At 35.2% G+C, this 15396-nt stretch overlaps 3 protein-coding genes across 4 annotated transcripts; 2 read left to right on the top strand and 1 right to left on the bottom strand.

Annotated features, from left to right (window-relative positions):
- The first annotated feature begins 1036 nt into the window (after positions 1-1036).
- On the top strand, positions 1037-1733 carry SkpA (S-phase kinase associated protein 1 SKP1-related A). The gene is made up of 3 exons (XM_018510205.1): positions 1037-1086; positions 1168-1457; positions 1706-1733. Exons 1-3 carry the CDS (start codon positions 1069-1071, stop codon positions 1731-1733), a joined length of 336 nt encoding a protein of 111 aa, XP_018365707.1. The 5' UTR covers positions 1037-1068.
- A 640-nt stretch (positions 1734-2373) lies between these two features.
- Positions 2374-7518, top strand: Aasdh (Aminoadipate-semialdehyde dehydrogenase). Of its 2 annotated transcripts, XM_018510220.1 has the most exons (10): positions 2374-2391; positions 2534-2789; positions 2874-3326; positions 3420-3793; positions 3883-3971; positions 4344-5248; positions 5374-5519; positions 5706-5869; positions 6008-6271; positions 6330-7518. In XM_018510220.1, the coding sequence occupies exons 1-10, from the start codon at positions 2379-2381 to the stop codon at positions 6717-6719; spliced, it is 3054 nt and encodes a 1017-aa protein (XP_018365722.1). In that variant the 5' UTR covers positions 2374-2378; the 3' UTR covers positions 6720-7518. The 2 variants fall into 2 exon arrangements, with proteins under 2 accessions (XP_018365722.1, XP_018365723.1); XM_018510221.1 differs by lacking the exon at positions 6330-7518 and having other exon boundaries at positions 5991-6193.
- A 527-nt stretch (positions 7519-8045) lies between these two features.
- Gdi (GDP dissociation inhibitor) lies at positions 8046-15390 on the bottom strand. The gene is made up of 5 exons (XM_018510223.1): positions 14954-15390; positions 9732-10145; positions 9342-9555; positions 9084-9266; positions 8046-8877 (listed from the first exon to the last, which is right to left on the bottom strand). Exons 1-5 carry the CDS (start codon positions 15112-15114, stop codon positions 8521-8523), a joined length of 1329 nt encoding a protein of 442 aa, XP_018365725.1. The 5' UTR covers positions 15115-15390; the 3' UTR covers positions 8046-8520.
- Positions 15391-15396: the final 6 nt, after the last annotated feature.

Here is a 15396-nt window from a genome sequence, read left to right as displayed (position 1 = left end):
GCAGTTTGATCAAATCTCCAAATTGACTAAATGGAATAAAAAATCCTTTTACAGGATTATAAAGTAAACGCAAAATCCTGATGTGGCGCAGTGGATGTTATACTAAAATCGAAAAAAAAAGTAAAAAATATTTTTAACTTTTTTTATTTTAGTATGAAATCCACTGTACCACGTAAGGATTTTGCGTTTACTATAATCCTGTAAAAGGATTTTTTATTCCATTTAGTCAATTCGGAGATTTTGATCAAACTGCAATGTCGATAATTGGGTCCCTCCAGCATCCCCTTAAGCCATAAAGAATGGACAAATTATAGTCGATTATTCTTCTTATATTCGATTGTAAAGGGTCCTCTACATAAGTTGTAGACGGTCGTGGAATCTTAAGTCATAGGAAACTGACCAATTCTAATCGAGTATTCTCCTTATATTTGATTGTGATTGGTTGATTTCCTACAACTTAAGACTCCACGACCATCTACGACTTCTGTGTAGAGGACCCTTTGGTCAGTTTCTTATGCAGGGTCTACAATAGAAATCGTAGCAGTCGTAGAGTCTTAAGTCGTAGAAAATTTTAATTTTCTACGACTTAAGACTCTACGACTGCTACGACTTCTATTGTAGACCCCGCTTTACGGCTTAAGACTTAAAACACTTATTGTAGATCTGGATTTAAAGGCTGTCCTTTTTGCTAAATTTTTGACACCAGTTCATCTTTCTTCTTTTTTTCTCCACGAAGAAAAACAGAGAAAAGAGATGTACCGCGCAAGTTCAGCTAGAAAGAACAGGCTTCTAAAAAAAGCGGGAACAAGCCGAACAAGTAGCGAGAAACGCACCTGTTAATGTTAGTCGAGGATGATCGTGAATCAAAACTGAAGAAAAGGTCACGAAAGGATCAGAAGAAGAGAAAGTATACAACGCGACAAAGGAGAAAACGCGTTCGTACGAACAGCGACGAGCAACGAACTAATAAATGTTTACGCCTGAAGCCTGAATCGACGTTAATTCATTCTCTGTGATCGAAAGGGTATTCAATTACTTAGGATACTCAGCTGGTACTACTCTCAGTTTATGAAAGAATCTTTAAAAGTATTGTCGAGAGTCTCCTTATTCAAAGTATTACTTCGTTTGGTCTGTATTGTCTATAACACTAAATCTATTTTTGTATAGATGCCTTACATAAAACTACAAAGTTCTGATGGCGAAATATTCGAGGTTGATGTTAAAATAGTAAAGCATTCGAATATGAAGACTATATTGGAAAATCTTGATTTGAATGAAGGTGAGGAAAAGGTTGTACCGTTGCGAAATATAAACTCTGCAACGCTAGAAAAGATCATGTGCAAAACTATTGCTAATATGATCAAAGGCAAGACACCTGAAGAGATTCGCAAAACATTCAATATCGAGAACGATTTTACAGCTTCTGAAGAAGAACAAGTGCGCAAGGAGAATGGATGGTGTGAGAAAAAATAAATATAGTCAAAATCAAACATTCCTTATGTATAATTATGTACAAAATTATGCATAATTTTGTATGAGCATTTTTTTTATATTTCTTCAAACTTGAGTTTTTCTAAAATAAATAGTGTGAAAATTAATCTTTTAATTGTTTTTGATAATTATTTAGAATAACCCCCCCACCTCAAATCATATACATATTTCGTATATGATTATGCATATTATGAATAGAATTTTATTATTTCAGCTTACAATTGCCGAAAAAAGAGACTTAGTTTACAATAAATCTCTTAAACTCGTCCTTCCACACAGCAGATAAAAAAAAACCTAACCTATTTGATTCTATCTTTATTTTTTATGCACTACGTCGCAAATATCTTATGAATGTTTATGTATGTTTATACATATTAAACATATTCATGCATGAAAAATTTTTTTATATTTTATGGGATATACTTATACTTTGCTCTTAAAATTTAATAAAGTTCTTGAATGTTACCGATATCCAAGGACAACATATTTTGAATCTTATTTGCAAGCTTCTAGCATACGACTTTAGGCAACGCTGATGATTTTATATAATATAATATTATAAATTTATCTTCTGTTGCATCTTTCAAATCCTTAGAAAAACAAGCTAAATTTTTAAATATAAAAACTTAGCCAATATTAAACCTTGCTAGTCATGATTCTTTTCTTATAACTTTCGCATTTACATGCAATTCGTAAGATTACAAGTTGAGAACATATGTCTCCTAACCTTAACGTCAAAACATAACCTACAATGGGCTCAATTTAAATAAATGTTTAATATTTTCTTATTTCATTCGTATTATACGAAAAAAAATTGTTACTAACATTAATTGTTAGAGGAATACATTTTTTAAATGTAACGCGAATGGGTAAACGAAATCTGTACTATGAGCCAAACAAGTGAGTATTGATATAAGCAACTATTTGTACGTAATAATTATATAGATTTTTATTTGTGATATAAATCATTTGTTTCTAAATGTATACGAGTATTGTATTTAAACGATGTATTCATCGAGTTTCTCACGTTTTTTTTTTTTAGCTAATTGTATTGAAAAATTAAAGACACAAAATGATAGAAGTGTTCCACAAACTTTACACAATGAATGCAATTGGCTTTATCTTAACAAATCAGTTATAGAATATCATGATTTAGAAAATATTAAGATTATAAGTTACAGAGAACTAAAAGCAGCAAAAGAAATAGTTTCTAATCATTTAAAACATATAGTATGTTCCGAATTTATTGGTATTGACTTCAATATTTTGGAGTACTGTGTGCCTTCTTTGATGCTTGGGTAAAATACTATTATTTTTATCTGATATATTTAATTGGATAATTCATTGTTCTGGGTATTTATGTTGAATTCATATTTTGACAGAATTCTTAATAGCGGACATGCTTTCTTCAATGTACCTACAGATCCATTGACATATACAGAGATATTTACTTCTTTAAATGTAAAATACATTTTTACAACATCTGTAACCTCCAACAGAAACATTATACATCTCTTTAATATTCATGGACAGTCGATATATTTAACAAAATTAGTAGACATCCAAGAAAATTATAATAGAAGATGGTATCATTTTGCATATGCAATTGCCACTTCGGGATCGACTGGAACACCAAAAGTTGTCAAAGTACCCCATTCATGTATATTGCCTAATATTGTGGATTTGAAGAAAATTCTGGATATAACGAGCTCCGATAAAATAGCACAACTAACAAATTTTACTTTTGATCCTAGTATTATTGAAATTTTCTTAAACCTTTGTTATGCTGCAACTCTATTTATGGTTTCAAAAGCATTAAAGAATGAACCTGCCAGGTGAATATCTTTAAATATTATATAAATCCATGTTAATAAACAAATGCCAAAAAATAATAGAATTAACAGCACAGAAATATAAATATGTTTTAGGCTCTTAGAAAAAATATTCCATGCTCGTGTAACAATTCTTCAAATTACTCCATCACTTCTCTTCCATCAATGGTCTACTAAACGCTTGAAAACAACAATTTTGGACAAAGATTCTAAGCTAAGAATTCTTCTTTTGGGTGGAGAATCGTTCCCTAGCATGAAATTGCTTTCGAAAGCTAGTCATCCACGAAATACAACACGATTATTTAATATTTATGGTATAACCGAAGTATCGTGTTGGTCTAGTATTAATGAAATTGTCAAAAACAATGTAGATGAGCCTTGTTTAGGTGAACCTTTATCAGAAACTATATTTCAAATCAGAAATGAAGATAATGAAATAGCAGTTAGAGGCGATGGCACTCTTTATATTGGTTAGTTTTGAACATTATAAATATGTGTGAAATATTTTTATAAAACCTATTTTTATATAAACTATTATTTCACACGTTTTTCAATATAGGAAGTACCACTAGGATTTGTATTGTTGGAAATGAAGCTGAACAAGATCTGAATAAACCAGTTTTTCGCGATACTGGTGACATTGTTTCCGTAAGTTCTGTTTATAAATTAATTATTTAGAGATTAATGGATCAATTCTAAGCAGAGTCATAAGCTCTCATAAGACATATAAGAACTTATGATTGAGATTTTATAGTTTTATATACTGTGTAAGATGTACGATCATTTGTAAATATCTAATGATTTTTCGCGTAAATCTTACGGCTAGCAAGAGAAACTATCTGTAAAGATGTTGCATAAAGTTATAAACACTTGTAAGTTCTTACAAGTGTTACGAGAATATGTTACGAGCCTTACGATTCTGCTTAGAATTTAGGTATTAGTTTCATAATTTAATTTGTCCAAGACTGTTTTCAATAATAAAGATGAATCTTTTCATATTTGTTATTTCTGGTTTTCTAGGTAGATGATCAACATAGAATATTTTATAGAGGAAGACGAAATAATATTGTAAAAAGATTTGGAAACAAGGTGAACTTACGAGAGCTTGAGAGAGTTACGATGGAATTGAGTTTTGTACGAAATTGTGTTGTATTTTGGGACGCAGAGCGCCACAAATTATATCTATGTTTATCTATTATAGACGCAAAAGAAAAATTTTCTGAATTGAGAGATGACGTAATGTCGCATTTAAAGTTATTACCTGCGATCTATAAACCTGACAAGATAATCATAGTAGAACGCTTTAACTTTACTACTAGTGGAAAGATTTGCCAGACATCATTGAGAGAAATATGTAGGAATTCCGAAATAGAAATTGATAGAGTAAATAACTTATACATTAATGAAATATTTGAAAACTTGTGGAACAATCACATTAAATCTAGAAACGCTGGTTTTTTAATGTCAGGGGGTACATCAATAGCAGCGCTTCAGATCTCAAGCGCTGCCACTCAAGCCTTTAATATAGAATTTCCTGAATTAATTGGAATGTTGTTGAAAGATTTTACATTCAACCAGTGCATCAGTTACATCAGAAATATTTTAATTAGCCGAGATTGTGACAAATTTGTTATTGGTTCCATCGATATGTCTGTTAATGATAAGATATTTAGTAAAGATACTAAGAAGATACTTAATACAGAAGAGTACATAATAAAACAATCGCAAAAGAATTTTCCACTAGTATCAAATGAGAACCATTCTTATCATTGGTACAAATGCAGGGGAAAAACTTACAATGATACATTAAAAAAAGAAGAAAATATCAAATCCCTTTTAGAAAATATATCAAACATTGAGATATTAAAAACTTACAATTTGCAGAAGTGCGTCGATGCCTCACCAACTATATATCGTTATTCCGTGTAAGAATGATTTTATAAAGAAAATTATTTTTTAATAAAATATACACAAAGATAATTCTCATAATCAATACTTCAGGAAGTGAAATGCAAAATAATACTAATATAAAACTATCGTTAATTTTTAGAACAGAACTGTACGCAACAGTCGCTTCACATTCCGGCATTATATGTACTGTTAATTTGCTAAAAACCGATGTGTCATATGAAATAAAACTACCAAACAGAATAGAAGCTTCTGTTTTAATTCTAGCTGATTTTCGTGGAATTGTAGGTAAGCCCCGTATTAATATTGTAATTTAACAATTAATATTTAAACAATATCTTTATTTTAGACCGTATATGTGAGAAACACAATCAATACTAGAAATTAAAAAATGCCTATTACGGAAGCTGGATTTTCGTTGCTTAAATAATTCATTGAATTAATATTTAACAAATTATATGTTTTTAATTGCAGGTTGTTACGATGGATACATTTATTGTATCCATTTAAAAACTGGTGATATAATTTGGAAGTTCCAAACACAGGACATGGTTAAGTGCACGGCGATAATGTGTACGCAAGGGAGCAAGATATTTGTAGGGTCTTATGACTTTAATGTATATTGCCTCTCGACAAAGGTAGGCGACATTTTTAAATCAAGTATTATTATTACTATATCTCGATATTATTAACAATAAATTAATTAAAATTATATGATAGATAATGTGTGCTTTACTAAGTAAAATATAAAGTATCAAGAGACAAATCATTCACAGGATGGTATTCAAATTTGGAAAACTAAAGCGAGTCAAGGTGGAATTTGTGCTACCGGTTGCATGCATCAACAATCGTCTTCAGTTCTATTCGGAACATTAGATGGCTCATGCCTGGCTTTACATCAATCTTCAGGACGGATTATATGGAAACGTAAATTGCAGAATCCGATATTTGTTGCGCCTGTTGTGCTTCGGACTGGATACGCTTTATTTTGTTCTGTAGCTGGAACCCTCTGTTGTTTTGATATCGAAATCGATTGTCAGGTAAATGTATATCTTCCTTTTGTTGCTTCACGTGTTCTATCGACTTTTATTATTGTAGATGTGGCGATATGTGATATATGGCAATGTATTTTCGTACCCTGTGATATGGACTCCCGACTCTACGAGTAATGAGTACATCATATTAGCTAGTCATAATAAAAATCTATATTGTCTAGAAATGCCACAAAGAACAATTGAAGAAAATGAGCCAAAATTGAAATATATATTACAACTGCAATCACCGATTTTCGCGACTTCTTGGTGCGAAGATGGATATATGTTTGTAGCATGTACAGACGGCATCTTTAAAGTATTTGATCTTCTAGAAGGCAAATTGTTAGCGACCAAGCAACTTCCCGGCGAAACATTTTCTTCGCCAATTGTTCATAACGATCTTGCAGTTTTGGGATGTAGAGATAATCATTTATATGTTTTGAAACTTAGTTAAATATGATATAATATAAGGAAATTCGCACTGAATGTGATTATTCACATTAGATTCCTCACAACCTTTGATGTTTAAAAGAGATTAGTTGGAATTGCAAAGGTACACGGTTAATACAATATTGTTTATTCCATTCAGCTCTCATGTTACAAGTTGATGGATAATGATGTATCTGTTGCAGCTGAGACAAGTGTCCACATTATTTGAGTATACCAGTTTCCCACCAGATTTTCTTATGTAATGTGAAATTGCGTGTGCCCGTCGTAACCCATGCGAAAGTGCAAACAAAACGTGAATCTAGAAAAACGGTCGATTCATTTCTTCTCCGACGTACATGTATCGTTAATGAATTGATCGATGTACATGTCGCGCTCACTTGTCCTTTCCTTATCAGGTAACGATATAATGATTTATAATGCAAATGAAGTAGTTCGGATCTCAAGCTCACACGAAACAACAATATTTCAACGACTCCATTTTCTCATATTTATATATATATGTATACATATACTTTTTTGTAATATATAATATATATACTATATAGATCTATAATATATCTATAATGAAATGCTTGGCCGCTCCGGATATTCTTCGTTTCAACATTTCGGTATCGACCTTCGTTCGTTTTTTTTTCGTTTTTTTCCCCCCATTTACCATCGATTTTGTCTCAAGCGTACATGAGCATGCGACTTTCCTATTCCTAATTTTGTGTCTGAACTTACGTTGAAGTTGAAGATGTCTAATCGTGCTATCGATAGTTATGATTTGTTTCCTAAACAAGCGTTTCTTTAATGAGAAAAACGGATATGAAAGATGAAACATAGTTACAATCATATACGCGAATATCATCGAATAACACATTATATATTGCTACTCCTATAATTTTGCTACACGGTTAATAAGCAAGGGAAAGTCAACGAATATCTATGCCTGTCATTTGGCAATTCGTATAAAACTATATTATTGTTCGATTATTTTGTTCGAAACGATAAATGCAACTTAGACAACCTAAAATTAACATCCAAATATAGGTAAACTTTTCCACAATAACCGAGACTTGTCATAAATATTCCTATATCTATAGAAATTACTGGTGCTAATCTAAACAGAGATATGAGATTTATATTGTAAAGTTCAATTATTAGTTAACAATATATTGTAGCCTTTGTAGCAACATTATCATGTTGTTACAATACCTGTAGACTTTTTCTGTACAATTTAATCTGCCGATAAACGTTTCACTTATTTTGATATATTAAAATATGGTACATAAGTATTGTATACACGTTATGACGGACGTTTCAATATCTTTATTTGCTTTTTTTATTATTATTCTCCTTTCGAATGTATATTGGCAGATTGGATTCATGTTTCGTGTAAAATATAAATTTATAATTGAATCTAACCTTATATAATTCGGTGTTCGAAATCGTAGAAATAGAGTCCGAGAATTCTTTTCCGTGTGAGTGTGGAAAATTTATACGCTTCGGATAGGACTGTGTCGTAGGAACAGTAGAACGAGATTAGGAAGGTAGTGAAACGGAGAGAGAAATTTGATAGAGAGAATTTAGTCAACTTTTTTCCGTTTTCCATCCTCTATCAAAAAGAATCTACATAATTAGGCACAGGTCTGCTCGCAGCGTGACTTGTTCCATGGTATCTGCCTTGAGACACTGTCGCATGCCGACGCAGTCGGCAATCGTCGAGCGATGTTTCCTTTTTACTCGAATACGCAAATACACTGGGCGCTTTGATTTCCCCATAATGTCGTGTGTACATGCTCGCGCGCATTCTATGATTACGGTTACTGATCCTCGTCGCCGAGTTCGTGCTTGACCTTGTTAAAGTCAAATTCCTCACCAGTGGCGCGCTTGAATATGTCGAGCACGTCTAAGCAGGTAGTCTCGAAGTGCGTGGTAGCATCATAGCTGGTGGATATAAATATTTGGCTGTTGAGACCATCGTCCACCGGCACCATGTAGTCGGAGAGGCTAATAAATTTCTGCTTAACCGGACCGAGCAAGTCCAGACCAGGCTTAATCTCAACTTCAGGATTTTTTGTCTCCACCGTGGTCGAAACCATGGCAATGAACCAGCCCTTTGCTGCAACTTGATGAGTGTGCGACACGAGAGACACATATATGTCGGAATTACGACCGACCTAAGGAAAGAAATATTTGATTAGAAATATATGAAGCTTACAAATATCATATTAACAAATTTACATCTATGTGCGCGAATAAATGAATTAAAGATTTTGTTAGATCTTAATTGAGAAAGATTTTTAAAATGTTGAAGTTAAAGAAGAAACTGCAAAAGAGTTCACATATAATTTTATATATACGCGAGATAAAATTTATCAATTACCTGCTTTTGAGGAATGATAATTTGCGTGGATAATGCGTCAGCTGTGCTAGGTATAGGATGATCCATTAAGCATATGCATCTTATCACTTGACCGACCTTCTTCACGCGATCAGATACGTATGTAGGATCACAAAAAACTTGTTTGCATTGAGCTACCTCATCGCCGGAACGGACGCCGACCACCTACGTGAAACAACAATTAATTTCAATGACTGAGTGCAAGTTTAGTTGCAAAGATATGATAAATGCAAAAGATACCTTGCCATCCTTGATGACGATTTCGTCAATCGGCTTGTCCAGCATGTATGTGCCACCATAAATAGCGCTAAGACGAGCGAATCCCTGAGGAAGTTCACCCAGACCATACATCGGATAGAGATATGGTGATTTTCCGTACCGCGCTAAACTGTCACTGTATAGTTTAATCCTTCTGATAGTGGTTATCGCAGTTTGGCCTATATAGTCGTCATCCCTAATTAAAACACAGATATTATTACTCTTTAAAAATGGATGTATAAATATTTGGCAAATGTATATTTCTATAAAACGCACTTTAAAACAATGAAAAAAGGATGTCATTTGTTTCACGAATTCTTTTAATTTTCACAAATCATTCGCTCTACGAAGTCAACATTTGTCAATTATTACCTGTATAATGCTAACGCGTGTCCAGTAAAGTCCTGCGTATTCTTATCAAGACTAAACTTGCTATACAGTGCGCTCATACTGTTGTTGAAGGGGTCAAAACCATCCCACGTCTTAGGATCGTCCTCCTGCATGTTCTGGACCCACATGAGGAAGCTGCGAAACCGCCGTTTCTCGAACAGGCCCATCAGGTCGCTGGACAGGGCCTCCTGCTGGTCGATTGGTACCTTTGAGATCTTGCCCGATTTGTATACATACGAGCCCTCCACTGACTTGAACTCCAAGTAACGCGTCACTCCCGTGTGAATGAGTAGCTTGACGAGAAGACCATTTGCCATCAAGAATTTGGGTATCAAGTCAACATTCCAATCCCGACCGCGGCCATAGCTCTCGTCCGGCGATGGAGCCTTGAATTTACTAAACAACGTAAAGCAAGATAATTAAAAGCGGATATCTACGATAATTAATCTATCCAAATGTATGTATTACATCTTTTTAAAAGTATTAGCAATAAAGATAACGTGAAATTAGGTATAATTATATTTAATTAAAGTAATTGCTTTTTAAAATAATTAGGGATATTAAATGTCTCTCCTTTTTTTTAATTTTCTTATAGAATATGTCACGAAGAAATTTTGAATGATAGAGTCACTATATATATATATATATATAGAAAAATAAAACTACGAAGACCAGTTAGTCGATGATTTCCATCATTCGTAATTAAAAGATTTGAGTCGGACTTCCGCTTCCGTAGTCTTTATCTGCGATCAGAAACCGCGACTGAGAATTATCAGAGAAAATTATTTTTGTACGAGGTTACTGTGTCGACACGAGATGTTATATTGTTTACGAACCTGCAATCGTCGCATACGTTGACAATTCGTTCGTAAATAATAATTGAGCGATATTGCGAACGCGGTGTGACTCCAAGGACAATAATTTATTGACAGTGATAGACAAATTACCATGTGCGACATAGAATTTATTGAGAGTTCGTGTTAGTCGCTTTTCATTATTGACTTCTTTGTCGCAATGACGTAAGGTGCGACACCGTAGAAGCGTTTCTACGTAAATACGTTCTACAGTTCATCCGAATGTTCTTTACGATCATCCATATCGATTAGTTTTATTTTCGTCCAGATTCATCTTGAACGAATTTAAATTTCGTCGTTCTTAACACGCGGAATGACCATTGCGAATGAGCAACAGCGATTTATTCGCATCTTAATTACTTCTTTTACTTGTACGGATTCATTAGATTCACATTCACAGTTGTGAGACGACCGTAAATAGACGAAAGGTCCACCAGAACTAGCGTGTCGCAGCATTCAACGTGCATTTCTCGCGTTTTTTTTTACACGAGGCACGTAATTACGTGCAATCTTCGGAACGGCCATCGTTCCGCTTTCCATCTACATTCGGATGAGTAGTAAAGTCCTTTTCCTCGACAGACTTTCATGTTCGCGCGATGCTGTACGAGGGAACATAACGGGCGGTATCAAGTGTCGGCAACAGGATATCCGTGCTTTTCAGGTGACGCCGCACCTCTCAACAAAATACAGACCCTAGGCAGCAGTGAAAGGACGGAAAGTAGAGGAAAGTCGAGAAGTACAAGACCTTAATCGCGAACTTTTGACATTTTATCGCGTTTTTTTTTATGCGATTATCATACGGCCAAGAGAGTGCCGCGGTGAAATCACAGTAAGAGGAATGTGAAAAACAACGTAAAACAGTGTTATCTCTTTCCTCTCTTATCCATTGCGTTCAATCGCGTTTTCGTTTAGCTCAGAATGTCCAGTTTCCACTGTAACGTCAGGAAAATTCCATAAATAAATCAATAAAAATTAGAATCAGCGAATATGCAATAAAATTGCTAATTATCCAAATGAATATTGAACAAGTAAATATTTTTTCTATGTAGAAATATTTAACTTAAAGTATATTTAAGCCTCCTGAGCAGTCATCACAGCCATATTGAATCGTGACATCAGAAAACGAGAAATGGCAATTTTTATTACGTAACATTTATAAATAAAGACAATTTAGATAAAACAAAATGATGAGATTACTTTAAAACATTTGTAAAAACGAAAACTATGTTTATCCCCTCTGACAGTCAGTAAATAATTGTAAAATAACAATAGCTGCGTTCAGCAGAGAAAGCAACTTTGCAACTGTTGTAAAATTCTTCAATACGATTGGTCTTGCCCTTAATTCCTCATTAGATCTAAATGTATAAACCAATCATATTCAAGAATTTTACAACAGTCGCAAAGCTGCTTTTTCTGCTGAACGCAGCCATTGATAAAAGGCACATGAAGTATTTTTATTTAATGCGTACGCGTAGTTTATATTTTCATTTACACGTGCCTTTTATCACTTTTTAAATTTATTTACTGACTATCAGGGATACAGAATAAATATAGTTTTCATCCATTTTTACAAATGTTTTAAAGCAATCTCATCATTTTGTTTTTTATCCAAATTATCTTTTTTTTATAAATGATTTTATGAATTATTTATAAATGACACATAATAAAAATTTACGTGTCATTTCTCACTTTTGACATTGTGATTCAATATGGCTGTGTTGACTACTCAGGAGGCTTAAAAAGCAATGATAAATAACGGTTTTTACTATGAAATTCAGGCTTAAAGGATCAATGCGATGGAAGCTGGATATCAGCGTAATACGGAAATCTCGCGGAGGAAATTGTACTTGTAATCGGAGGAGAAAAGAGAAGGTAATTGCGGTGGTGATTTAAAGTTCGATCGTATTTCCTGCGTAATTATTGCCGTAACGCGATAAATGCGAGAACATTATTTCGCATAAAGTCGTTGAGAATTATGGAAAAATTGCCTCTCGTACGATAAGCAGTAAATTGATACGCGCGTAAATTGACTCGCACACGTGACACGTGTGGATATCTCATATCTTTGTATATATATGCGTTGAAATGTACCGAATATCATGTCGGTTTTTGTATATTGTCGCCTATCTCGAGTTTTTTCAATAATCAAGGATATTGACAAGTGCAAAATCAGTACATTCGCGTTACGTGCATCGTTGAAAAACGCAAATAATTTACAAAACTGCAAGATAATAACAGAAACAAACAGAAATTGCGAAAGAAAACAAACAAGGATAAATAAAAAGTTTGAAGGAAAGGTGAAAAGAGCAAGAGCAAAATTAGAGAAATTTGAAAAAAAAACGGAGATAAAAATAAACGTAATTGCAAAGAAGTATATTAAATAAAAAATTAACTGTTCGAAAATAGAGATATAAAAATCGATCTAATTAATAAAATTTCCTTCTTTGTTGTAATAATTTTAATTTATACTTTGATTTTAAAAATTCTCTACAACAATATCAATATAAATTTGTATTGCAAAGAAGTAATGAAAATTATTCTCCTTTTTATACTTAAAGCAAAATCAAAATGTATGTCGGAGAGGAGGGAAAGATTAAGAGGTTTACAGAGAGTACAGTTAAGAAGCGTCAGTGCGGAATATCGCAGTGAATCGAATTATCGAAATAGAGAATGATGTTTCAGAACCGTAAGCGAAATTGCGACAAAGAAAGTCGCTGAGAAGAATTTAGAATTTAACGCGGAGTCAAATTATTAAACGGCAGCCCCGCTAACGATTTCGCAACGTTCGATCGAGCAGTTCCTTCGGAGGGGAGGGCGGTACTCTTTTTTTTTTCTCCCCTCCTGTCTACACTCGAGTATAATCATTGCGAAGGCCGATAGTACCAAACTTTCCGCTCTTCATTCGAGTGGTCAGTAGTAATGACCGGAATTCATAATTAGCGTTGAACGCCTTCGGAGCTAAATACGGAGTTAGTTTCGTTTCCGCTCCAAAATTCCAATACTGTATAAATAGATAAATCCGTTTAGTTTCCACTCCAGGTCTCCTATACAGAATAGATCTCCAAGGTATGTTCTAAGGACGTGCAGAGAATTTTCCTGGAAAATGTTTTAAAAATGTTCCCAGAACATCGGATAATGTATTCTGTGTGGACTTTAGCCCATTTTGTATTTCCGTACATTTTGTTTTTTTTTTCAAATACAGAAAACAAAAATAAAGTCCACCTTAATCTTGTCCTTCACAGCTGAAGCTTTTGTATTCTTGTCATCCCTTCTCCTCTAACGTCCAATTAAGATTATAGCACACAAAAGACATAAGATATTAAGGCGTAGGTGAGCAATAAGTAAATTGGTCAACACAGTAAAAAGCATTAGGCTTTAATAATAACGTAAGCAACAGCAAATGTTGATGTGCTTATGTTTTTTAACACAGTGTTATAAACAAAGAAAAAACGTTCAAATTTGAGTCCGCATAATTGTTACATTTCAATTTTAAGGTGCTTACGTTCTTATCATAGCTTTTACCTGTTTCGAGAAAGTTTGCAGAAAGTGTAATGCAATGCAATACGCAGAGAGCAGAGAGATCGACTAATCTCGCCGACGCGACGTCAGAATGAGAATTTATTTCGTGGATAATCTCTGCGCAGAATGCGAGTCGCGCGAGATTCGTAAACAATTGCGTCGTAATATTTCTTACTGTGTAGAGTTTCGTGCAGAAATGAAACCGTGAAGGTTAAGCGAGAGGGCTGGCGTCCCGACGTCGAAAAGGCGGAAAAGGGTTAATCGTGGAGAGAAGGACGAGACGAGAACCCAAAAGCGCGACCGCGTTCGGACGATTCGCGCGCGCGGCGAGAATGCGGGCTCGAGAGTCGAGAATCGATACGCTTCCCCCTCACCCGTATGCGGCGCAGTTCCGACGATACGGTACGTTTCCACTTCCCCGACGGGAATGTATCTCTTCTTTCCTCTTCCATTCTCCGTTTTTCTTCGTTTCCTGCATATCTATTAGCAAGGTTTCGATCGTGGAAGGAAAAGAAATCGATATCCGCGATCGCATCGTGTCACGTCGTTCCAGCTGTCGACGACGAGTTCTCGCCGAGGGGAGGGGGAGAAGGAAGGAAGAAGGGAGAGGGAACGAGGGGCGGGTTCATGTAACGTAAACGTCCGGAGACACGATGACACGATCAGATATTGTCGAATGGCTCGAAGAATCACGTATATGATTCGATGCGCTTAAGGAGTTTCTCTCAAATGGGCGTTTTTTGAATTCTCGTCCTTCCAAAAAAAACAAAAGAGAAAAAAAAGGGTCGGGCCGAAGTGCGAAGTCGGGGAAGACGATTGACGAGTACCCACCTGAACAGGTCCTCGAGGGGCGTGATGGAGGCCGACTCGCCGCCGTAGTACTTGTTGCGGTCGATGTGCAGCACCCGTTTGCCGCTGACGGACAGCATGCCCGAGAGGATGCACTCCTTCAGGCCGGTGCCGAGAACAATCGCGTCGTACTCTTCATTCATGTTCACGCCGGGCGAAATGCAGACCGAGGGAAGCGGAAAAGGAAAGCGGTGGTCCGAGACTTGCGAATTATCGCGCTGCTTGAACGCCGAGTGTACCGCTCGCGAGCTCTCTCGCGTTTCTCTCCCTCACGGCAGTCACGAAACGAAGACCTCTCTCTCTCTCTCTCGTTCTCTCTCGCCTGCCGCGTGTCCCACGACGTCGCGCGATCGGAAAAACGTTGCCTATCGCAATTGCTACGTGACACGACACTGCACGGCACAGCACGACACGGCACGACGCAC

This window comes from Trachymyrmex cornetzi, unplaced genomic scaffold, assembly GCF_001594075.2.
Source record: "Trachymyrmex cornetzi isolate Tcor2-1 unplaced genomic scaffold, Tcor1.1 scaffold326, whole genome shotgun sequence".
Lineage (NCBI taxonomy): Eukaryota > Metazoa > Arthropoda > Insecta > Hymenoptera > Formicidae > Trachymyrmex > Trachymyrmex cornetzi.
Note: the sequence above shows the minus strand (reverse complement) of the source record. Positions and strands in the feature narration are given on the sequence as shown.